Source organism: Sciurus carolinensis, chromosome 1 (genome assembly GCF_902686445.1).
Source record: "Sciurus carolinensis chromosome 1, mSciCar1.2, whole genome shotgun sequence".
Lineage (NCBI taxonomy): Eukaryota > Metazoa > Chordata > Mammalia > Rodentia > Sciuridae > Sciurus > Sciurus carolinensis.
In genome coordinates this window covers 171,155,758-171,182,702 of record NC_062213.1, presented here as the reverse complement: position 1 = coordinate 171,182,702, position 26,945 = coordinate 171,155,758, and the positions used below count along the sequence as shown (strand labels likewise).

Sequence of the window (26,945 nt, the reverse complement as noted above, 5' to 3'; positions counted from 1 at the left end):
TCCAATCAGAATTTCACAAGGCTTGTAGTCCATCAGGAGTGGCAGCATCAGACTGCAGTTCTGGGTTAATGATGGTCTGGTGAGGAATACAGATAAACCAGTAACTCCCATGGACAGCCCCAGTCCACTGTTAGCTGCTGCAGCTTCTGGTGATGTGGGGGAACTGGAGTGAATTTGATAGTGAGAGACAGTTAATGAAAGTGCTTTTGACAATGGAATAGAGTCATCCAGATAATAGACGGTCTAATGGTGCTTCCTAACCTTTGAAGCATACATGGATAATACTTGTCTGAAATATAGGTGTAGAGCTATCACCTTGAGGAGCTCCAGCTGACCCAGGTCTACTTGTGCCCCTGAGAGCTAAGTGGATCAATATCTCACAATAGCACAGAAGTGTAGCCCTCTTGCAGAACACCAGTGTGCCACAACATACCTTTTGGGAAGTGCTGACCCAGAAGATATTCTTTTCTCAACTAAAAGGAAGGATAATTATAAACCACTCAAACTCTGGCAGTGCTGAGCATTTTGCAATCCCATAGCTGTCTAAAAGGAGTGAACTGGGACTCACAACTACTCTGCTTGAATTTGTGCAGTAGCAATTAGGAGCAGAAAAAGCTAGCATGGAACACTCAGGGTGTGACCACATGACACTGGGATGTGGAAGCAGGGAATCTGGACAGTGCATGTGTAGTAGAAAAGGACAAAATTTAAAAGGAGAGCAAGTAAACAGGACAGGACAAAAATAATCCCTCACCAGCACTTCAGTGAGGAGGAATTGGTAGGTCACATGAGAGAGACACTCCAGTTATGTCAGCCTGTGACTTGGAATTTCTATAAATGTTAATCATACATATATATAAATACACTCATTCTGTGGGACAGAGTAAATGTGCTTCAAACAATTTCCATATTTATTCTTAAAGTTTTTAAGTCCAAGAACTCTATTAGGTGGAAATATAGTAAGACCGCCTGAACTGGGTGGATCTACTGTCCTGTACCCTTACATACAGCAGATAACCAGCCTTTATGCTAGGATAGTGCCTGCAGAGAGCAATTTCTCAATCACTTTGTAAGTGACCACCTGGTCCTTAGACACAGCATGTCAAGTTTGGTGGGAGGCAGGGCTGACATAGTTCAGCTGCGTTGGTTATTAAAATATTGAAACATCTCCACGTTTACTGGTAATTAGTCATTCCTGAAGTGACTCCCAACCCTGTCATATGGCCACTCTGCTCCACATCTGGGTCACCACCCCAGACCTCCATCTACCCACACATAGTTCAGTAACCAAAGTGTTAATGCCTAGCACAGCAGATAGTCACCAGGACTGTTATCACCTTGTGCATGTAGATGAACCAGCACACCCACTCCAGAATGCTCACCCCCTCGGTCCCCAGAGAGAATTGCATTTCTTGTCCTCCAGTTCCAATTTTGCCTCCAGTTCCCAAACCACAGTAAAATACTCTGACAAAACTAACCTGCTCAGCCTCTGCCTAGACTAGATGTCAGGTCTAAGGGAAAGAAAAGAACTTTTAATCCCATCTCTACAGCTTTGTTGGGGGACTTGTCTTTCCTTCCCCTAAAGGGGAGAAACAAAAGCAATCTTGACTGAGCACAGCCAACCAAATCTGGTCACTTTATCAGGCTCTTCCTCATGATCCACCCTCCCTCATTCCCTGATACCTGCCAGGTGGCTTCCCTATTCCCCATGATTTTAAAACTTATTTATCGGGAGATGATACATGTCCTTGACATTTGAGTCCAATGACTGATTTGGGAAGAACTTGACTCCAGAGTGTCTAGCAACATCCAAGGTATCAGCCCTGCCATCTTCACAGTCAGAAGGGGACAGCAGAGAGTTGGGGGGGAGAAAAGAAAGTATCCCTGGAGCAGGGGCAGGGGAGCGTCATTCATGGCGCAAAAATCATGCTGTTCATCCAGGGAGTCAAAGGCAGGGATTGTGTTTGGATAAGCAACTAGGCATCAATCTGGGAAATGGGGAGAAGCCATGGCAGAAAAGTCAGTTGCGCCTACTTACCGGGGCTGGTAATTGTCAAGAGGTCAAGCTGCCGCTGTTGCTGCAAAAGAAAACACACTGTAAGAGTACTGATTTGAGCCAGAGACAAACTTGTGCTTAGCAAATCATGGAGAGCATACAAAACATATCTGGACACACAGGGCAGAGTCAAATATGCACACATGGTGCTTATGCATATAAATCTGCCCAGAGGCCTTGCATCCTAGAGACAAAGGGGAATGAACAGCCTTTCACTTGTCCTTGGAAACATAGATGGTCAGAACTGAGAGGGCCTCAGAGGTCTCCCAATCAAACCTATACTATACTTAAAGAAAAAATGAGACCCAGGAAAAATAAGGCTTACCTAAGGCTACAAAAAGGGTCCTTTTCAGTCTCCTAGCTCAGGCTCACTCCTCTGTACCAGGCAAACTCAGAGTTCTCTTTGCTTATGCTGGTTACGTTGGTTGAGTGTCTGATAAACTGGAAACAGTCTTTGTCTTGGGTGCCAGTGTTATTGTCATGCCTAATAACACCTTTCTAACCAAGATACTTTGGGGCTGGTTTATTGTTCAACCATGCTATAACAATTTCAATTACTGGTGATATCATCATTCCTTCTCTAACTGAATCCTTATCCCTTTGTATCACACAACATTCATACAAATTAATATTTGTCGAGCACACTAGGCTACCTGCATGGTGCTGCTTGCATTTGGAGGCAGTTGGCCTTGGTTACCCCAAAAGCCGAGGTAATCAATATCTCAGAAGTCTTGATCCCTGTCACAGTATACCTACTGTGAAGCTCTGTTATACCTGTCCTGGAAGCCTGAGTGCACAGAAGTGGGTATAAGAGGCTCCTGATGGGGCAGTGGTGAGCAGCTCCCTTGAAGACTCCAATCAGGACTCCTTAACCTGCCATCTTCCTGCTAACCTCTTTCTCTTTCCCCAGCTTGATATTTCACATATGGTACAGAAAAATCTACATTTTTCTTTTCTTAAACGGGTCCAAACAAACTCCACTTTGAGAACCACTAATCTAGGCTTCGAATTGCAGGAGCTTCTGATTACCAGATGTTTCATCCAGTGGTTGTCTTAGCACATATCTCGCCTCACCTGCATTTCCCTCTTATCTTGCCTTTCTCCTAGAATAGTTTCCTGAAATTCAGTTTAAGCAGAAAAGGGAAGGCAGCAACCTTTTCTTGAGACCCAACTAAAGACCACGTATAGTAGGTACTTTGATATAACATTTCTTCTCAGATTCTTGATAGTTCTACAGGGTTTGTACAGAGGAAGGACATGGCAATCATGGAGGAGAAACTACTTGGCCAGACCACAACTTCATTAAATGGCAGGGCCAGAATAAGAATTTAGTTAGCTATAATCCTGGTGCTGAAGTCCAAAATATGACAATGCACATAAATCATCTAGCATTACACCTGACATTTAATAGATTCTCAATAAAGAAAATCTACTTACTATTGATTTTGTTACTATCATAGAACATCTGACCCTTTGTTTCTATAAGATGTCTCGTCACTTTTCATAGAATTACAGATACTTAGAGCTCAGAGGTCATTGACTTTGACCTGCCACCAGTGAAGGAGTCCCCTCTGCAAAATTCCCACCAAATAGTCAGACTGTTTCTGTTTCATTTCTTTTCTTGATAGGCACTCACTACTTGTTATTAGTTAGAACAGGGTGAAGTGCTGCTTTTTGATGACATCACTGTTTCCCATGACAATAGTTTGGAAGTCTGGAAAAGATCTGTATCTTGTCTCTCCAGGCTTAATATTCCCTGTTTCTCTATCTTTATTTCATAGGAGTTGGTCTCAAGTCTCCTGTCTTTCGATCACCCTCCATCTCCATTTAACCTTGACCTGTTCCAGTCAAAACCTCTTTAAGATCTCTCAACGCTTTGCTTCTGACTTCTCATGGACCTTCTGAAAGCAGGCCCGTATCCTTTTGGAGCCTTCTAAATCACACAACCCTGTTTTCCTGCCAGCTCATAACTCATTCCAGTTGACATTTTCAAGCAAACAACGCAATTCCGAGATATCACTGATCTACACAGTGAGCACAAATTCTCGAGCTGAAATGAAGCACACACACGTACTGGCTAAAAGGAATGCTGTAGCCAGACAACCTCCCCTCCCATGCAGAACCAGAGCAGTGGGAAAAGTGGTTCAAGCTGTCTTCTCCAAGGCCAACCTGTGTGGCTTGGCACTTTCCTCACGCATGAGGGATATTGTGTCCTTCTTTTTCCACAGGCTTATCTTTCTGATGATTACAGTTGGCAAAGGAGGTTGATTTGTCTGAAAAGTGCCTAATTCCCTGTCAAGAACTATTGTTAAATGTCAACTCTGTGCCCAGGGTCCAGTTAAAAAAAAAAAGAAAAAAATACCAGGAAGAAAATCTGGCAGGAGTCAGACACACCTGGGCATGTGTCCTGGCTTCTCTGTGTTACTTTGTACAACTTGCTGCCTGTATCTGGTCTTAAACTTCACAACTCTAAAATGGGCAAGTGATGCTGAAATACCATTAATCACTTTGAATCAAATGACACAACCAGTTACTGTGCTTGTGAGCTCCCTCTTCTGGTAAAGAGTCCTCTGAGAACCCCTGAGGCCAGGACTTTGGGATTCTAAGAACAGAAGGGATCACATTTAAGGTCTACTTTTACATTACAATTTTCTGTGTATGTGAGTCTTTCTCACTACACAAGGAGCATCTTAAGGGTCCAAGACATCTATTATACACCTTCGTTACATCAGTTCTTGTGACCTTTGGGGGTCTTCTCAATCATCCCTGTTTACTGGGTAGCCTTCAGTAAGCATTTGCTAAGATCAACTGAACTAATCCCCAAATCCACAGCATCCTTTAAGCTTTGATGCCTTTGCTTATGCTGTTCCCTCCTGAGGCCCCCCTCACTCTAAAGACCTGTGAGGTCTACTTCCTGCACCAAATCCAACCTAACTCCTTCTTTCCCTCCCTCAGAGCAGAGTGAGTATTTCATATTTTGATCTTCCAATGAATCTTGTAAAGCCCATCTTTTATATCCTGCTCTGTCTTAATTGTCTTTTCCCTTGTCTGCCTTTTTTACTAGGTCTTTACTTATTTCATTTCATCTCTATGCCTCCAGTGCTCAGAACAAAGGCCTTAAAGAAATGTTTGATGTCATATAGCTTAAATGATTTAAGTATTCTGTTATTCCTTTTGAGATGACCCTGTTTAGTAGGAACAAATCAGTATGGAAGGTAGGCATGTTCCTCCCTCCCCGAGACTTTTCCTCAGCCATATCTTTAAGGTTTCTGGACTTTCTGTTTTTACTCCTGCCATTTCTGCATCCAGCAATACAGTCTACCCATGTTCTCTGGGAGAACTTCCTTTCCTTACTCTTGCCTACAGTATCACCATCTCACCAGGACTTCTATAACTACCACTATCTGTACCACCCCTGTGCTGATGAATTAAATCTAACCCCTTGACAAACTCATTTAACTTGCAGTTCACTAACATATGTGTACACCACCTAGTGGCACAAGCAGGTAAGTGTAGGCTATTGTTTTAACCTGTAGTTCTTAAGATTGCAGAATGTGTGTTCTATAAGCAAATGAAAACAAAAGTGTATATTTCAGAATGATTTTGCAACAAATTTTTAGCCAAGAAGATGGAATAGTCAAATAATTCCCCCAAAATTTTTCAAAAATAACAGGTATAAATGAAAGTGAAAATTTTAATTACTAGTTTACCTGGCACAACCATCTGAGATTACCAAAGGGAAACTGCATGGCATTTGTAAACATAGGGCACATGACTTATGGAATTTCACCAATAATGTACAATCACTTATATACAGAGGGGCATCTTGAATAAAAAGAATTACCAAATTATTATAATTAGTTAGCAACTAATAGAGACAAAAACCTCTTCTATGAAGATGGTAATAGTACATTAACTGCCAGGAAAGTAGAATACGACATATTAGGTAGAGATAAATGAAGTCAGCGAGACAGGTGGCTTCTAACTGTTGAATCACTAGCTGATCAAATACTATATCTAAGGAAGACAGAGCCGTTATATGTGTGCTTGTGGTTGTGTGGGGATGTGCATGTGCATGTGCATGTGTGTGTGCGTGTATGTGTGCCTGCACACTTGCACTTGGATGGAGAGAGGCTATTGCTCCTCTGGCAAATAAATTTCACACCTAGGCATGTGTGCATGTGTGCCTGTGTGCCTGTGTGTGTGTGTTTTTTGGGAATCCTGGAGGGATGTGGGTAAGCCATGCTAGTCAACCAGGCATATATAATTACCTGGCTGGTTAAGAGGACGATATCTAGCCTTCCTGTGTAAAAATGGTAAACATGAACATTCACCACTTCTGTAATTAACAACTTTGTGATGAAAGCTGAGCATAACCACTTTAAGGCCATGGAGAATTGGGGTTCTAAGGTCAATAGGAGTAATCTCTACATTCATATTATTCAGAGATTGCCAGGGAATCTACAATGGAAGCTTATGGGACTTTCTACAAGGATCCTAGCCCCAGGAGTTGTCCATTACTCCCCCAGGCATCCAGTGGACTCTGTTTTGTCAGTACAATGTTACCGGCACCTGTGGTCACCTTGACTGTCTGGAGGGTGGAAGTACTGAAAGCAGGACTAATTAAAAACCTTACCCAGAAATACTAAACCTTTTATGGGTTCAGTTATCTTCAGTGAAAATTGTAGTTGTCCTAAGTACCTATCTTCAATTTTTTTTAATTATGAAAATAACACCTACTTATTTTTGTCTCACATTTCCAGAAAATTTAGAGTAAAAGTAAAAACTAATAAAATTGTACAACTAAAGGAGAAACCATCATTAATATTTTGATCTATTTTCTTGTCATCTTTATCACTATCTCTATTTAATGAGATTATATTTTTAAAATAACGAATGCAGTGCATTTTAATCTTGTGCAAAATTTTGTTACCTGTTTGTCTTCAGTTGTCATTATTTTGAAGTTGAAAAGTACAAGTCAAATATATTTATTGTCATAACTAACATGTTTGATCTTATTGCTGTACTTTCCCTTTTAATCCTTTTCTTGACAGGGGAGGTGGCAATAATAACAAGATGCCAATAGGATACAACTTGGCTATTTTGTTACAAGGAGGAACTTTGAAAAACCCTGTGTCCTTAAGCCTTCAGGTATAGATGAAAGCTACTGAATCTTTGGAACTTTTTCAGGCAATATCAAACCTGAAAGATACTCCTTTTTTTTTTCATATCTGAATCCTATCTGACTAAAGTCATAGAAAGCATTTTGGAGAAGAGGGGGATGTAGAAAGAAAAAGGAAGAATCATTCTAAGTAGGCGACAATGGGCTGAGTGGGGAACACGCTGGTTGAGAGCTGGATTTCTGAGAGCTGACTCCAGGTCTCTGCTACCTCAGGCTATCTTTGCACTTCTCACTATCTGACACTTTGCCTTTTACAACAACCACTTAACTAGTCTAATTCTAATCTTGCCTCCTCTAGTTTATCCTCCACATCACAGCTGGAACGAGCTTTCTAGAATGCATGTCTTCAAACTCATCAGGGCCTCCACAGGATAAAGTCTAACCTGTTAGCAGCTCTTGGAGGACTTCCATGATGTGCCTCCAGGTTTCCATCTCCAGTCCTCTTAGACTCTGAGATCCAGCCACCATGAACCATTTTGAATTCCCAAATTGGCCATGTTTCACAAGTTGTTCCCTGTACCTGGAATAACAAGTCCATCTCCTATCTACTTTGCTTACTTAATTCGTACTTGCTATTTGGCTCTCAACTCACTTGCCACTTCTTTTTAAGGACTTTCTCAACCTGCCAATCAATGCTGGATGGGATCTTGAGCGAGGCCTGATCAGAGGACCATCACATTGTATTTGCACAGTCTGCTCACTCCTGTATCCTCTCCATTGGTTGTGTGATCTCCCTGAGGGTGAGGACTGTGTCCTCTGAATGTCCCTCTTCTCAGGGGCTAGTTCAGCACCTGACCAATAGATAATACTCAGTAAAGCTTTTCTAATTACATGTTGCCAAGTTGAGTAATAGGGTCCAACTGAATTGGTCACCAAAGAGGTATTTAGCTTCTGCCCCCTCTTTCCCAATAGACGCATATGCACAAACAATACTCACGCACTGCCCCCATAGTTTTTCTCAAAGCCCTCTCTTTTTCTGTTTTTGGGTTCTAGGAATTGTGCATAGAGAATTTTGCCTTCTTCATATGGATGGGTAATCATGAGGCTATGGTTAAAAATGGACTTTTCATTTTGGTCACGACTGCATCACAACTGCCTCCCAGAATGAAAAGGGACGTGGTGTTCTAGGAGCTCAGGGCTGGTTCGATGTGTGGGGTTCTGCGTGGAGGAAGAGAACAGTCACTGATTATGTGTTCTGTTTTGCTTTCCGTGTTTTGTGCAAGATAGCTATTTGGGGAAAAGTCAGTCTTTCATGGCATAGACTGAAATGATTTAAACAAGAGCACCAGTAATCCCCAGGCATTTTCCTGTCACTCCAAAAGCCAGCTACTGTGGGAAGGACCTGAGGATCAAAACCTACAGAAATGGGGGTCTACAGGGACAGGAGCTTACATTTAGCTTCAGGACTTAGGCCCCTTCCTTTCCACTGACCTTCTTTCCCTTTTCAGCTCCTGCCTTCCCCCAGCCATAGTTATCTTCTAGGCATCGAGGGATCCAAGACCCTCTTCCTGCCCAATCTTCAATCACAGACTGCTTCCTCAAAGATATTTCATGTGGCATTGACCTCTCTCTAAACTCATTGCTTCTAATCTCTTTTACTCCAGTCTAACTTCCTCGCTGGCTATATGACTGATCATTCTAAAATTAAATTTGTTCCATCCTTCTAATAATTTAATGTTCCCCATTGCATTTTAGATAAGACTAGATTTCCTAGCTTGGTATTCAAGGAAGTTGTCAGAAATCTCCTTAAGTTTTGTATGTTACTTGAAAAAACAGTTTTTACATTATAACCTCATATTTGGAAAACAAAAAAAACCTGTCTATTATTCTTAAAATCAAACATCAGAAAATAAAGTTTGGTCAGTATGTTTTGCAACAAAGCACAGATGTACCCCCAAAAAATTTTGTGAAGGAAAAAAAGGTAGTGGGGTGGGGAAGAGGAGACAGGGGAGAAATTCAGTTAGTGATTTGTTATGAGCTCCAATATTATGTGTGTGTGTATGTGTGTGTGTGTGTGTGTGTGTGTGGTGTTGTTGTTTTTAAATTCAAGTAGTTTTAACTGAGAAGTTACCAAGAGGGCTTCCTTTAAAAAGGGGGTAATTGAAGTGGCCCCTGAAGATGGGAATTATTTTACTTTTCACTGAGGAAGTAGGATCAACTTTTAAAAAAGAATTGAAGTGGAAGAATTTCCCACATTGTGGTTGGATAAGGATTAGGGAACACAGAGTGGTGTAATGAAGGGGCAGTGAGCACTGGGAACAGAAAAAGAAACTATAGGCTTGGGCGTGGGTAGGGACAAGGAACCAATGAGGAATGCAAATCCTGGCTCATACACTCACAAGTAGTGTTTGTAGTCCTTGGAAAATCTCTTCACCTCTCATAGTACAGGGTAGAATATAAAATTCAAATGATTTTTTAAGATAAAATGTTAGACTCAATAAAATTTGAAAACCTCAGACTTTTTGAGAGTATCAAGATCACTTTATTCCAGTGGAAGAGTTTAGAGGCTGTGACTTCTTAAAAGATCCTGACACACACAAGTAAGTATTCAATAGTCTTTTTTGTTCCCATTCAGATTCTATAAGTGTGCAAAGCTGTTCACAGCAGCTCTGCACAGAACTGTGGTAAGGACTGAATGAAATGATGAATTAAAAACACTTGGAAGCCAGAAACCATGTGTTTTAGCCCGATTTTTGCCACTTACTAACTGTATAGGCCAATAATTTACCTTCTCTGAACTTGTCTCTACCACATACTGGCTAAGTGACCACAAGCAAGTTAGTTAAATACTTAGAAGTGGGTTTAACAGCCCACCAGTAGTTAGCTCAGCACTTGACACATACCTCTGTGTAAATAGTACACAGTCTGGTAAGACTTCTGTTTTTAATTCCAAGATCCTTTGCTTTAAAAGCCTTTCTCCCCTCCTTCTGCACATGTGACTTCTATCCTACATCAAGAATGCTGGCTGCTATCTCTGGTCTCCCAGACTGAGTTAAGGCTTCCTCAGCACCTTATACTACCCTTGGCCACAAGTGTTATCACTGTGTGTTGTAATTATCTGTCTGAGGTTTCTGACTGTGAGCTCTTGCAGGCAAGGAAACTGTGGGATTCAGATCGGTATCTCTAGCTCCTACGACTGTACTTGGCACATAACAGGCCTGCAGTCATGTTTGCTGAATTGCATGAAACTGGAGTTCCTGTGAAAAATATCATGACATTCAGAATAAGACTCTGGCACTGAAAGTGAGGCAGCATTAATCTGTGTTCCTGCCTAGCCAGAGTAATGATTCTGCACGATGTCAGAGTTATATATACTTCAGGAAGTAGAAGTGCCAGGCCATAAAAGTGTATTTTCTGCATTTGACTGACTCTCATGGAAGCTCCATTCCACACTGATCAACCACAACTTTCCACAAGAAATTGCAAGCTTGATTGTGGGGAAAGAATCCAGATCTAATTGTTCTTTGTAAGCCTGGGACAGAAGGTATTGTTGCTTGAAAAATGGAACTGTCTAAATTAATTTTCCTGAAACAAACGTCTTTGCCAAATAAAAGCAATGCACAATAACAACCCATAATTAAAAGCAAAATGATACCTTTTGTTACGTGGGGAAAGCAAATGTGTTCACCACAAATAAAAGAGCAAAATGTTATTTTCTTGGAATTCAAGGGACACATCTTGAAGTCTGGTGGTGGGGGTGTTTAGGGAGTAGAATGGGTGAGGGGGAAGTTCTCTGTCTTTTGTCTTTTTTCTTCTTTTTTTTTTTTTTTTTTTTTTTTTTGCTATTGAAGAAGTGTTGAAAAACAAGCATCTGATTCATCTTTGATTTCTCAACAATGTAGCCAGAATGTTATTAAATCCCATTATACTTTTAATAGAAACTGGGAAAGTTGGGGGAGAGTGGGATTTACATTTATTGAACCACTTTTACTTTTCTCTGCCTAATTTTCCTAACCTGTTTTTAACTTATTTGTATGTATATCTGTAAACTGAGAAATCCTTTATTGAAAAACATTAAGACCTGGAAGGCATTTATAGAACATTTATTATAAATAGTGTTTTATTTATGTTTACTTTCAAAAAGAATTTTTTTTTAGCTGTTGATGAACCTTTATTTATTATATGTGGTGCTGAGAATCGAACCCAGTGCCTCACACATGCTAGGCAAGCGCTCTAACACTGAGCCACAACACCAGCCCTATGTTTACTTACTTTAGCCTCCTAATATTCATATAATGCAAATATTTAACCCCACTTTAGACATGAGAACCAAAGCTTGAAGAGGTTAAGTCAATTGCCTAAAATCATGTAATTAGTAAGTGATAGATTAAGATTTCAACTGAGCTTCTATGAAACCTATGCCCTTAAAAATATTCTTTCCATAGTATATAATATTATCAAGTAATATTTAATGATATTTAAATAAAATGCATACAAAAAGAAAATACAAAAAAAGAAAAATACATTTAAAATTTCAACATCCCAATAATTATTTTCATTTTTTTTTCTGTGCTGTTTTCTGGTCCTTATCTGTGCTTACAATACGTAAGTAATAATTGTATATTTTTAAAAATATGTAACCATGGCACAAATATGATGTCACTTTCTGTATTCCTTTACTTTTAGGTTATAGTATATCATAAGAAGTTCTATAAAATTGAAAACATTATTTTAAAGACTTCATAATGTTCCATTTAGTGAAAGTGCACAGTTGACTTAAATATAAAACTTTTAGGCATTGTTATTTTGTTATTATAAGTATCATTATAATGTTATAAATAACATTACAATAAACATCTTCCTGGATGCAATTTTTCCCTTCATTGGGATTAGATTATTTCCCTGGGATGAATACTCAGGAGCAGAATTATTGGGAAAGAAAGTATGCGCTTTACATTACTCTTTTTTCTTTTCTTTTTTTTTTGATACCAGGGATAGAACCAGGGGACCTTAATCACTGAACCATATCCCAAGTCCTTTTTATTTATTTTTTATTTTGAGATGAGGTCTCCCTAAGTTGCTTGGTGCCTTGCTAAATTGCTAAGCCTGCCTTTGAACTTGTGATCCTCTTGCCTCAGCCTCCCAAATCACTGAGATCACAGGTGTATACCACCATGTCAGAGCACCTTTTCCTTACTCTTGTTACATATTGCTAAGTTGTTTTCCAGTATGATCATTCCAATTTCTTCCATCTAGTACTATGTACAATAAAGATTTTACTGCCAGGTATGATGGCACATGCTTGTAATTCCAGCTCACAAGTTCAAAGCCAGGCTCAGCAACTCAGTAAGAACCTGTTTCAAAACAAAATAAAAAATGAAAAGGGCTGTGGATGTTGCTCAGTAGATAAGCACCCCTGGGTTCAATTCCTGATACGAAAAAAGAAAAAAAAGAAAAAGAAAAACAGATTTTACTATAATCTTACTAGCATGAAGGATTATAACTTCCAAAATATTTTGATAATAAAATGGGTATCATAGAGTATGTCTTTTTATTTTTTGCAATACTGGGAATTGAACTCAGGGGCACTCTACTGACTGAGCTATCTCCCCAGCCCTCAACTGTCTTTTTTAAAATAAAAGATAATTTAGTGGATTTGAACTCTTTTTCATTATCTTGTTCATTCACTACATTTCCTGCAGTGAGGGCTGACTTTTCACATTAATTTGTTGGTCATTAAGGTTTTACCTGTTTGCATTTTAAACTCTCAGGGTTAACTACCTCTCTTGTTCTCAGTTCATCATCTTTGGTGACACTGTAAATACCCACTGGGGCCTGATTTGGCTCCAAATGCTTTCCTTAAATAATGAGATCCCTTTTCTCGTTGATTCCCAGATGAAACTTGGAAATACATATCTAGACAGTGTTAATATAATCCACCAGAATTTAAGGATACTCTGATTTCCCCTCTCCTTCAATCATCCTCTGGGAATTGATGATTTCACTTTCCACCAAGCAAGAGGAGCTCTGTACATTGAGGGCATTAACTGGTCTATTGTGTAAGACATGGACCTCTTTTCCATGATACCCCAAAATTCCTCACTTTGAAGATGCTGCAGAGAACAGAGGGGTCTCAGGGACTCCTGCACTTGTGAAGAGAGACTCTCTTCACCCTCAGAGATAGCTGGACAGGATCTCCTGTGAGGCCTTGAGAAAAGGAAGCCATGCTTCCCACTTCATTTGGACAAAAGGAACTCTCTCTGGACACAGGACCCAAGTGTAGGTATGTCAATTTCAACTATTATCTGTTTTTGTTTTTTTGGGAGTGGGGGTAGTTTTTGTTCACTGTGGATGTCTTTTCTTCCAGGAACATGAAGGAAAGATTTGTATTAGATTAGGATTTAGGTGTTCAGGATTTTGAGTAGCAGCTTTGTACTCCATGTCTGAATATCTTGGGCACTTCATTTTGATGCTTTCAGTAGCAGACAGTCACCCACTTGGCCACAGATGCACATTGTTCATCATCTATTGCATACAGAGCTCAGTGCTCAAGCCTGGGGCAGCGTAGGAAGGGAGCAGTCATGGTAGTTTGCAATGACTCTTTTAAACCCTGTAAAAATATAAGGTATGTTTCATAATTCTATGTTATAGATGAAGAAACTGAGGTTCAAGAAAGTGAAGGAATGTATCAATGATCAACAAGCACTGAATTAGTCTTCTGGCTGCTAGTTCCACTTCCCTTAACGCACTCTCCATCCTGAAACCAGAGAGAAATTTCAAAATGCAAACTCAAAAATTAAAAAATATGAATCTCCATTGACAAAATACAGTCTAAACTACCTAACATGACCATGCTCCCCTTGCCTGTCTCTGCAGTTTCCAAGTTCACCTCCATTCCTCTATAATCCAGGGTCCAACCAAGTTGATTTTCTTTCTTCCTCAGTACACTCTGCTTTCCTCTTGTCTCCATGTCTTTTTTTAAACTTTCATTTTTAAAAAATTATAAAATTCACTACCAATCTTATTAGGGTATAACTGATTAATAGTAATTATATATATAACTGATTAATAATGATTATATATGTTTACAGTGTGTAATGTGATGTCTTGATATGAGTATACATTGCTAATTGATTCAATCAACCTAATTAGCATATCTGACCACCTCTTGTATATATTTATTTTGTCATGAGAATATTTAAGATTCACTCTTTTAATGATATTCAAGTAAAACCGTAGTCATCATGCTGTACAATAGATTCTCAGAAATAATTCTCTCATTTAACAGAAACTTTATACCCACCCCTACTGCCCACCAGTCCCAGGTCCTGGCAACTACCATTGTATTTTCTGCTTCTATGAATTCAGCTCTTTCAGATTCCACTTATATGTGAGATTATGCAGTATTTGTCTTTGTCACACAAAGAAGTAATTCCTTACATTTTAAAGGATGTTATTCAACATTCGATCATATATATATGCCACATTTTCTTTATGCATTCATATATTTAGTGTATTTATAGACACTTAGGTTGGTTCCATATCTTGAATATCTATAAATAATGCTGCAATTAACATGAAGATATGTCTTTGATATACTAATTTCATTTCTGTTAGATATAAAACCAGAAATAGGATTGCTGTTTTTTAAAAATTCTGATTCTTCCATTTATCTTTAAAAAAAAAAAAGCAACTCTTCATGTCATTGATCTTTTGTGTTTTTTGCTCTCTTCCTTTTTCAGTTTTTTTGTTGGTTTGTGTGTTTTATGCTCTACTTCTGCTTTAATCTTTTTCTTCCTCTACTAATTTTGGTTTTGGTTTGTTCTTGTTTATAGTTTTTTGAGGTTCAATGATAGATGGTTCATTTTAGACCTTTCTTCTTTTTTGATGTAGTTGTTGATTGGTATAAACTCCCCTCACAGTATTGATTTTTTTCAGTATGTTGTATTTCCTTTTCATTTGTTTCAACAAAATTTTTAATTTCCTTCTTGATTTCTTCCTTATTCGTTCATTGCTCAGGAGTATGCTGTTTGATTTTCATGCAATTGTATAATTTTAAAAGTTTTTCTTGTTATTGATATCAAGTTTCAGTACTGTAGTCAAAAAAAAAAGGCTCAGTATAATTTCAGTTCTTAAAAAAATTTGATCAGATTTGTTTTGTGATCTATTATATGATCTATCCTGGAGAATGTTCCATTTCCTTTTGAAAATAATGGTTATTCCAAAGCCTGGATGGAATGGTCTGTAGATTCTTGTTAGACCTTTTGGTATATGGTACAATTTAACTCTGATGTTTCATTATGGATTTTCTGTCTGGAAATCTGCACATTGCTGAAAGTGAGGTGTTAAATTTCCCTACCATTACCATATTAAGAGCTATCTCTTCCTTTAGGTATATTAATATTTACTTTATATTTAGGGTGCTCTGATATTTAGTCCATATATATTTACATTGTTTTATCCTCTTGCTAAATTGATTACTTTATCATTTTATAATGACCTTTCTTGTCTCACTTTACTGTTTTTGGTTTAAAGTCTATTTTATCTGATAAAAGTATGGCTACTCCTACTTTCTTTTTTATTCCATTTGCATGGAATATATTGTTCCATTCTTTCATTTTAAATTTATATGCATTCTTAGAAGTGAAGTGAAATTCCTATAGGCAGCACACAGTCAAATCTTATTTTTTTTTATTTTTTATTTTTTGGTACCAGGGATTTAACCCAGGGATGCTTGAGCACTGAGTCACATCCCCAGCTCTTTTTATATTTTATATTGAGACAGGGTCTTTTTAAGTTGCTCAGGGCCTCACTAAACTGCTGAGGCTGGCTTTGAACTTGTGATCTCCTGCCTCAGGCTCCCTCCTGAACCTCTGAGATTACAGGCATGTGCCACTGCAACCAGCGAGTCTTATTTTTTTAAAAATTCATTTAATAACTCTTTGTCTTTTAACAGAAGAATTGTCCATTTATATTTAAGGTGATTATCCATAGGTATGGTCTTACTACTCCCATTTTGTAACTCATGTTTAAATTTTTTGTAGTTTTTTTTTTTAATTCTTCCTCCTACCGTCTTCCCTTGTGGTTAAGGGGATTTTTTTTTCTAGTAATGTTTTTTTTGTTTGTTTTGTTTTTTTGGTTTTTTGCAGTGCTGGGGATCAAACCCAGGGCTTTGTGTTTGCAAGGCAAGCACTCTACCGACTGAGCCATCTCCCCAGCCCTCTAGTAATGTTTTGATCTCTTGCTTTTATTATTTTTGGTATGTCTATATGTTTTTGCTTTGTGGTTACCATGAGGCTTACAAAAAACATCTTTTGATTATAACAAGCTATTTTGAAATTATAGCAACATAACATTGGCTATGAAGATAAGAAAGGGAGAGAGATATACACTGATAAAAAATTCTATACTTGCATTCCACTCCTCATTATATTTTCAAGTTTTGATGTCCCATTTTGCATCATTTTATATTGTTATCTCAACATATTAATGCAGTTCTTAATTGTTTTATTTTTTAGTCTTCACACAAAAGATATAAAGGGTTTATACACTATGTTTAAGTATTAGAGCATTCTGAATTTGTCTGTGTAGTTACTTACTAATAAATTTTATACCTTCTAATATTTTCCTCTTACTCATTAGCATCTCTTTCTTTTAGTTTGATGAATTCTGTTCAGTATTTCTTGTAGGACAAGTCTGGTGGTGATAAATTTTCTCAACTTTTGTTTGTCTGGAAAAATATTTATTTATAAAAAAATTAATTTTGTTGGGTACAGTATTTTTGGCTAGCAGGTTTTCTTTCAGCACTGTGAATATATCATCCCACTTTTTACTGGTCTGTAAAGTATCTGCTAAGAAGTCTACTGTCCGGTGAGTTGGAACACCTTTTGTGTTAGTTGTTTCTTTTCTCTTGCAGCTTTGAGAGTCCTCTCTTCATATTTAAACTCTGAGAGAGATCAATCATAGTATATCTTGGGGTAAACATTTTGAATTGAATTTGGCTAATGATTTTTGACCTTCCTGAACGTGAATATTTGTATCCTTCTCCAGGTTTGGAAATTTTTGTTATTATCTCTTTGAATAACCTTTCTTTCCACCCAGATTTATTTAGATACAATTCTTCTGTGATTGTATTTCCCCTATCATAGAAGTTTTGCTATTGTCTTGTTAATTCCTATTAATTTTCGCACTCAACTGTGAATTCCTTAAAGGTTCCCATTCACATGGCATCCCCAGTGTATAATTATAGTGCATGGCGCAGAGTCAATGTCCAGTAAATTCACTAGAATAAATTAGAGAAAACATTTGATTTTTGTTTTTCAGGGATTGGCTTATTTCACTTAGTGTGATAGTCTTTAGAGTCATCCATTTACTGGTAAATGTCATAAAGTCATTCTTTTGTATGGCTAAGTAATACTTCATTGTATACTTATACCACATTTTCTTTCTCCCTTCATTTGTTGAAGGGCACCTAGGTTGGCTCCATAGTTTAACTGTTGTGAATTGTGCTGCTATAAATATCAATGTGACTATGTCAATGTAGTATGCTGATTTTAAATCCTTTGGATATATACCAAGGAGTGGGATAACTGGGTCAAATGGTGGCTCCATTCTAGTGTTTTTAGGAATCGTCATACTGCTTTCCAGAGTGTTTGCACCAATTTTCAGTCCCACCAGCAATGTATGAGTCTATCCTTTTCCCCACATCCTTGCTAACATTTATTGTTACTTGTATTTTTTATAATTGCCATTCTGGTTGGAGTGAGATGAATCTCAGTGCAGTTTTAATTTTCATTTCTTTAATTGCTAGAGATGTTGAACATTTTTTTCATATATTTGTTAGAAGTCATGAATTTTTAAAATTTTTCTTTGTTACAGCTAGTTAGAGTTGCTAGGTAAAGGTGTTCAAAGACTAATGAAAATAAACAAAAAAGAGGGTCTGATTACCAATAAATGCGGTAGGAGGCTTTATTTATAGTTCATCAAATCTTTGTTTTCCTAGTTACTCTCCACTGGGGGCCTCTTATTTAGCCTGCTTGCTCCATTGACATTCTGCAGAGGATAAACTTTGGGCTTGGCAATCACACCCTGCTTTGACTCCTGGCTCTGCCTTTTTTTAGTTCTAGCCTTCTAGAAGCTGCTATTGAATGAATGCATATTGTTTACCAGGCCCTGTGCTTTGTATTGTATATCTCTTATTTCAAATCTTTAATTTTTATTAATAAATATAAATTATATACATTATAATTATTATACAGAAAAGGAAATCAAAATTTAAGAGTTGTAGTTATTTTGTTTTCTAGGAAGCACAAATTAAACAGTTCCATTCTAGTGATTTTAAACCCAAGTCTGATTGGTTCGAGCATTCAAGCTTTTTATTATATCACACTTCCCTGATTCTCATAGTTGTTGAGCTATGAGCATGCAGTAAGTGATCAAGAAAATAAAATGAATTATTTTCATTCTTGTATGAAGCACTGTGATTTCTTTGAATCAAACCTTTTCTTTCCTGAGCCAGTTCCTATGTGTGGGCAGATGGCAGATGGTGACAATTGTCCACTGCTTCTCTGAATATCACATTTGTATCCTATTCAAAAGCACATTTATAAAGGCATGTCTATGGATATAGATGGAGCTGAGAATAGAGGACAAGTTTTTCTTCATCTATTATGTCCCTAAATGTGTCAATATTTTTTTCTCTGTAAGTAGAACACTGCATTGGATCCCCCTTGTCTCTGCTTCAAAAGCTCTGCAATCACTAGGAAAACAGGAATTCCCAGCTGGTCCCTGATGGAGAGAGAGCACTGACTTAAACCAGTTGAAAGAAGAAATAATTCCTGGTGCTGAGGTAGATGTATCAATGACTTTTTAAAGCAGGTATGTGGGTGTGTGTGTTTGGTGTATACAGAAAGAGAGTGAAAAAAAATGAGAAACAGAGAACAAAAGTGAGCACTGGTCAGGTGTGGTGGTGCACACCTATTATACCAGTGGCTCTGGAGGCTGAGGCAGGAGTATTTCAGTTCAAAGCCAGCTTTAGCTACAGTGAGATGCTGAGCAACTCAGTGAGACCCTGTCTCTAAATAAAATAAAATAGGGCTGGGGATGTGGCTCAGTGGTTGGGTGCCCCTGAGTTCAATTCCCAGTACCCCCCTGCAAAAAATGTGAGCTTGGGAAGGTCCTTGTTATCATCTAACTCAGGGTTGGCAAACTGCAGCCTACTGGCCACATTTGGCCTTCTGCCTATTTCTGTATAGCTCAAAGTTAAATATAGTTTATATATTTTTAAATGACTAAAAACAAATCAAAAGAAAAGTAACATTTTGTGACATGTGAAAATTATATGAAATCCAAATTTCAGTGTCCATAAATAAAGTTTTACTGGAGTACAGCCACACTCATTTGTTTATATACTTTTGGCTACAAAGCTGGAGTTGAGTAGTCATGTCAGAAATTGGCCTGCGAAACTTAAAATATTTACTCTATTGTCCCTTACAGAAAATGTTTGCTGATCTCCTGATGTAGTCCAAATTCTAGTCCCAAGAGCTACCTTGAAAGCAAAGCTTATATATTCTTTATTCAAATCTGATGCCTGGCAAGACCAAGGCTGCTACATAATTTGTGGGACCCTGTGCAAAATAAAAATACAGGGTACTTTACTCAAAAGGCTGGAAAATGTGTCACTGAAGGTACTAAGATATAAAGCTTTTCCCCTTCTGCTATTCTTTCTAAGTATGTATTTTGATATTTTAATTTCTCATTTAATGCCATGCTCCCTTGGGCAAAGTGATAGTTATGAGGTGAGTGCAGACCATCAGGTTTCCAGGGGCTCCACCCTGAAACTGAGTGCATAAATGCACAGGATCCAAGGGTTAATGGGTTTCTCCCCACCCTTGCCAGCTGCCAGCAACAGCTGTGGGAGCAGGGAAGTCGAGCTATACATCTTCTATTCCTGGGCCTGTCCCACTCCACTGATGATGGCTAACTGTGTGGGTATTGGAATACTCATACTGGGATGAGCTAGGTATGTGGGCAAAAGGTTTATCCCTGAGGAGATGCCCACCAAACATACCCTGGCACTGCCATCTTCTGGAAGGGGAGGACTGGAACACCAGAAAGTGAGGGAGTAGGTGGCCAAGAACCCTCCTGAGGAAGTGGGAAGGTGGTAGGAGTTGGGACTGTGCATGAGCTAAGGCTCTAGATTCCTGGTGTTTGCTTTATTGTCCCATCAGACTTTGCTTAAAAAATAAAAATTCAAAAGTACATTACTGAGAGTTTTAGACATCAATCACAGAGCATTAAATCCCAAGTGCAGCATCCTTCTGGTTATGGGGCTCAGTGCAACTGAACTGGTTACATGCCCAAAAAGCTGACCCTGCCTAGCACACACTAGGAGAGGCTGAGGGATGAGACGATGTAACCATGATGGAGAAGTGCCTGGAGGCCCTGCCCTACCTGACTCAGTACGTCACTGTAGAGTGTATACATCTTTCGGTGTAATAATAGGGACTCCAAAGACTGTTGTGTGCCTCACTCTCCTCTGGGAGCATCCTCAGGCAACTCAGTCACAGATTCTTACTGAAACCACCATATATGCTACAAGTTCCATTTCCCATTTCCTGAACATTTAGAGAGATTTCAGGATGGTGAAGTCTATACAGAAGTGTGAGATGCCAGAAAAATTGCGGTGAGATCCCAGGGTGAAAGCAGTCAAGACCGACTGAGGGCATAATGGAGAGCTTCCTGAGAAGAGAACTTTAATACTATTTCTTAAAGAGTAAGTGGGATTTAATATGTGGAGAAGGAGGAAGTGGGCCTTAGAGGTCCCTGTAGAGGCTTCTGCACAAGCAAAGGCTCAGAGACAGGGAGGCAAATATGCACCTGGGGAGTGTTGAATATTCCAGTTGACTGGGGCACAGAGGACAAGGTGATATGTGGGTGATAGTCCTGCTATGGACAGACTATAAAGGCTTCTGTACCCTATTTAGGAGTCTGATTTTCATTCTTGAGGCAGCTGGAAGCCTCTGAAAGGTTTAGTGATGGAGAGAGACATCTTGCTAATGTGTGCCCTTGGGCAGGAAGGAACCTATTTATAGAGAGTGAGAATGGCTCAGTGCAGCCTAGCCTACTGAAGAGGCAAGCATTGGACAGATGAGAAGGAACTAACATTTCCAGGGAGTCTACCACAGTTCAGGCCTGCATAGTAGTTTCATCTTTATTACAACAGCCTCATGAGGGTAGCATTATAAGCCCGCTTTTATAGAGGGGACTAAGGCTCAGGTCCATGGTCTCTCTAAAGGTCATACATCTGGTAAGGAGGCAGAGTCAGTATCTTGCCCTTGTGTACCTAACACCTTAGCCCAAGCTCTTATCAGTATACTAATCTGATTTTCAAGAATCTCAAGCAAGCAGGTCAGAGCTACCCATTTCTCAGGAAACAAGACGTTGACCTTGGTAAAAGGTTCCCGAATCTCCTGAATCTCAGGGTAGCAGTGACCATTACTTTCATTTTTCCCCAACTGGCTCTCACTATTTTTGTTGAAAATAAATATCTGTAACTGTGGGCTCTTTGAGGACCCCTTTCCTCTCTAAGTATCTGGCACAGGACAGGGTGCAGAATAGGTATTTACAGAAAAAGTGAGCAAATTACAGACTAGGACCTCCGTAATTCTTTCTGGAGACGGTGACCCTTCTAACTGAAAGCCAAAGCCAAAAGCAACCCTTGCAGTTTTCAGAAGACAGCATGCTGAGGGGGAGGGCTGTGTTGATGACACACAGTTCAAGCTTCAGAACCAAATTTACAGCAAATAGTGCTCATAAACAGCACAAGCTACTCAGTTAGGCTAATTTATGTTCACACCAGGGCCATCCTGGACCCCAAAGCCCAGAGCTCTTTACAATTCTAAAATGATTAAAAGCATCACACAAACCCATATTTTCCATTTTTATTAAAAGCACTAAAGCGGGTGGTGCTTTCTGCATGTCAATAGGGAGCTACTTTCCACCACAGGGAGAAGTCTCTCCTCAGATGCCCAAGGCAGACTCCTCCACCTCCTCCTCTGCACATTCTTTTGCAAGTAAACTCCACTGTCATTCTGCTCATGAAAGAAACTTTCACTGCCTCTACCACTTCTTCCCCCACTCCATGGCCTGTGCCACCCAAGCCCACCTTTTCTCAGACTCTTTCAAGTTAGAGATTCGTGCCTTCTTAAACTCTTTAAAGATTTCACTGTCTCTTTCCACGGGGCGATCCAAGATGGCGGACTAGAGGGTGACTCCATCTCCAGTTGCTCCAGAACCCAGGATTCAAGAAGGGGAGATTCAAGAGACTCGGACTAAAATAGAGCCACGGGGTGAGTCTTCCCCACCGGGTGAAGCTTGGCCTGGGCTGCAGGCCCGGATAGGGGCAGCTTATCAGAGCAGGGCAGGGCAGCTAGAGTCTTCCCCAGGTAGCCTGGCTCACTCCAGCAGTGGGCTTCTCCCACACGACCAGCTTCTTGGAGCAGGCCACCCAGTGAGAGCCTTTCTGCACAGAACCAGCTCCAAGTCCTGCCAGTGGCGAGCTCTGGCCCACAGGCACCTTCAGGGACCAGGACAGAGCAGCCAGGGACTTCCCCAAGCAGCCTGGCTCCCTCCGGCGGGAGGCGTCTTTCAAGGCTAGCTTCTCGGAGCAGACCGCCCAGTGAGAGCCTTTCTGCACAGAGCCAGCTCCAAGCCCTGGAACCAGTAGCGGGCTAGGGCAGCTTTCTTCGGAAGCACTGCATTATCAAGTTCCTCCAAGACTTCTGGCTACTGAAGGCTGGGAGGTGATACACTGGAAATCTACAGGGACACTATAAGCCAATAGAGGAAATCTGCAATATCTCAGGGGCCCACTGACATCTGACCAATATGAGAAAACAAGAGAAGAAAATGTCCCAAACAAACCTAGATACTATGTCAATAAAACCCAATGACAGCACAGCACAAGAAATGTCAGAAAGGGAGTTCAGATGTACATAATTAAATAATCAGGGAAGCAAACGAGGAGATGAAAGAGCAAATGCAGGCACTGAAGGAGGAGATGAAAGAGCAAATGCAGGCTTAAATGATCGCACCAATCAACAGTTAAAAGAGCAAATACGGGAAGCAAGAGATCATTTCAATAAAGAGTTAGAGATACTAAAAAAAAAAAACAAACAGAAATCCTCGAAATAAAGGAAACAATAAACCAAGTTAAAAACTACATAGAAAGCATAACCAATAGGATAGAACACCTGGAAGACAGAACCTCAGACATTGAAGACAAAATATTTAATCTTGAAAACAAATTGACCAAACAGAGACGATGGTAAGAAATCATGAACAGAATCTACAAGAATTATGGGATATCATGAAAAGACCAAATTTAAGAATTATTGGGATTGAGGAAGGCTTAGAGAAACAAACCAAAGGAATGAACAATCTATTCAATGAAATAATATCAGAAAATTTCCCAAAACTGAAGAATGAAATGGAAAATCAAGTCCAAGAGGCTTATAGGACTCCAAATATACAAAATTACAACAGACCCACCCCAAGGCACATTATTATGAAAATACCTAACATACAAAATAAAGATAGAATTTTAAAGGCTGCGAGAGAAAAGAATCAAATTACATTCAGGGGGAAACCAATAAGAATATCAGCAGATTTCTCAATCCAGAACCTAAAAGCTAGAAGGGCCTGAAACAACATTGTTCAAGCTCTGAAAGAAAGTGGATGCCAACCAAGAATCTTATACCCAGCAAAACTTACTTTCAGATTTGATGACGAAATAAGATCCTTCCATGATAAATGAAAGCTAAAGGATTTTACAAAAAGAAAGCGGGCATTACAGAACATTCTCAGCAAAATAGTCCATGAGGAAGAGATGAAAAACAACGATGCAAATCAGCAACGGGAGGAACTAGCCTAAAGGAATAGCCAAATAAAGGAGACACCAAATCATGTGAAAAAACAAAAATGAGTCAAATGACTGGGAATACAAATCATATCTCAATAATAACCCTGAATGTTAATGACCTGAACTCATCAATCAAAAGACATAGACTGGCAGATTGAATTAAAAAGAAAAATCCAACAATATGCTGCGTGCAAGAGACTCATCTCATAGAAAGAGATAACCATAGACTAAAGGTGAAAGGATGGGAAAAAGCATACCATTCACATGGACTCAGCAAAAAAACTGGAGTATCCATCCTCATTTCAGATAATGTGCACTTCAAGCCAAAACTAGTCAGAAGGGATAAAGAAGGACATTACATACTGCCTAAGGGAAGCATAAATCAGCAAGACATAACAATCATAAATATCTATGCCCCGAACATTGGCTCATCCATGTACCTCAAACAAATCCTTCTCAATTCCAGAAATCAAATAGACCACAACACAATAATACTAGGCGATTTGAACACAGCTTTCTCACCACTGGATAGATCTTCCAAACACAAATTGAATAAAGAAACCATAGATCTCAATAACACAATCAACAATTTAGACTTAACGGACATATATACAATATACCATCCAACAAAGAACGAATACACTTTCTTCTCAGCAGCACATGGATCCTTCTCTAAAATAGACCATATTTTATGCCACAAAGCTACTGTTAGCAAATACAAGAAGATAGAGATACTACCTTGTACTCTATCAGATCATAATGGATTGAAAGGAGAAATAAATGACAGAATAAAAAGCAGAAACTTCTCCAATACCTAGAGATTAAATAATACACTATTATATGATGAATGGATAACAGAAGACTTCAGGAGGGAAATAAAAAAATTCTTAGAAGTAAATGAGAACAAAGACACATCATATCAAAATCTCTGGGACACTATGAAAGCAGTACTTAGAGGAAAATTTATTTCATGGGGCGCATTCAACAAAAGAAGTAGAAATCAACAAATAAACGACTTAACACTACAGCTCAAAGTCCTAGAAAAAGAAGAGCAGACCAACACCAAAAGTAGTAGAAGACAGGAAATAGTTAAAATCAGAGCAGAAATCAACAAAATTGAAACAAAAGAAACAATCAGAAAAACTAACAAAATAAATAGTTGGTTCATTGAAAAAATAAACAAAATTGATAAACCCTTAGCCACACTAACAAAGAGAAAGAGGGAGAAAACTCAAATTACTAAAATTTGGAATGAACAAGGAAATATCACAACAGACACAAGTGAAATACAAAACATAATTAGAAACTATTTTGAAAACCTATACTCCAACAAAATAGAAAATTACGAAGACATCAACAGGTTTCTAGAGACATATGAATTACCTAAACTGAACGAGGAGGATATACACAACTTAAATAAATCAATTTCAAGCAATGAAATAGAAGAGGTCATCAAAAGCCTACCAACAAAGAAAAGTCCGGGACCAGATGGGTTCTCAGCCGAGTTCTACAAAACCTTTAAAGAAGAGCTCATTCCAATACGCCTCAAAGTATTCCATGAAATAGAAGAGGAGGGAATCCTCCCAAACTCGTTCTATGAAGCCAATATCACCCTGATACCTAAACCAGACAGAGACACATGGAGGAAAGAAAATTTCAGACCAATATCCTTAACGAACATCGACGCAAAAATTCTCAATAAAATTTTAGCAAATCATATACAAAAATATATTAAAAAGATAGTGCACCACGATCAAGTGGGTTTTATCCCAGGGATGCAAGTTTGGTTCAACATCCAGAAATCAATAAATGTCATTCACCATATCAACAGACTTAAAGTTAAGAATCACATGATTATTTCAATAGATGCAGAAAAAGCATTCGATAAAATACAGCATCCCTTCATGCTCAAAACACTAGAAAAAATTGGGGTAGTGGGAACATTCCTTAACATTGTAAAAGCCATCTATGCTAAGCCCATGGCCAATATCATTCTAAATGGTGAAAAACTGAAAGCATTCCCCCTAAAAACTGGAACAAGGCAGGGATGCCCTCTTTCACCACTTCTATTCAACATCGTCCTTGAGACTCTAGCCAGAGCAATTAGACAAACCAAAGAAATTAAAGGGATACGAATTGGAAAAGAAGAACTCAAACTATCCCTGTTCACTGATGACAAGATTATATATTTAGAGGAACCTGGAAATTCCACCAGAAAACTTTTAGAACTCATAAGGGAATTCAGTAAAGTAGCAGGTTACAAGATCAATGCTCATAAATCCAATGCATTTTTATACATAAGTGATGAATCTTCAGAAAGAGAAATTAGGAAAACTACCCCATTCACAATAGCATCGAAAAAAATAAAATACTTGGGAATCAATCTCACAAAAGAGGTGAAAGACCTCTACAATGAGAACTACAGAATACTAAAGAAAGAAATTAAAGAAAACCTTAGAAGATGGAAAGATCTCCCATGTTCTTGGATAGGCAGAATTAATATTGTCAAAATGGCCATACTACCAAAAGTGCTATACAGATTCAATGCAATTCCAATTAAAATCCCAATGATGTACCTTACAGAAATAGAGCAAGCAATTATGAAATTCATCTGGAAGAATAAAAAACCCAGAATAGCTAAAGCAATCCTCAGTAGAAAGAGCGAAGCAGGGGGTATCGCAATACCAGATCTTCAACTCTATTACAAAGCAATAGTAACAAAAACGGCATGGTATTGGTACAAATAGATAGGTAGATCAATGGTACAGAATAGAGGACATGGACACAAACCCAAATAAATACAATTTTCTCATATTAGACAAAGGTGCCAAAAATATGCAATGGAG

At 38.8% G+C, this 26,945-nt stretch overlaps 1 protein-coding gene across 3 annotated transcripts in view; it reads right to left on the bottom strand.

Moving 5' to 3' along the window:
• The window catches only part of LOC124985227 (BEN domain-containing protein 5), a 1,510,890-nt gene that overhangs the window by 310,131 nt on the left and 1,173,814 nt on the right, over positions 1 to 26,945 (bottom strand). For all 3 annotated transcript variants that reach the window (XM_047553797.1, XM_047553787.1, XM_047553806.1), the window contains one exon: positions 2,039 to 2,078. In XM_047553797.1, the coding sequence (XP_047409753.1) occupies positions 2,039 to 2,078 (40 nt within the window). The remainder of the gene's footprint in view (positions 1 to 2,038; positions 2,079 to 26,945) is intronic.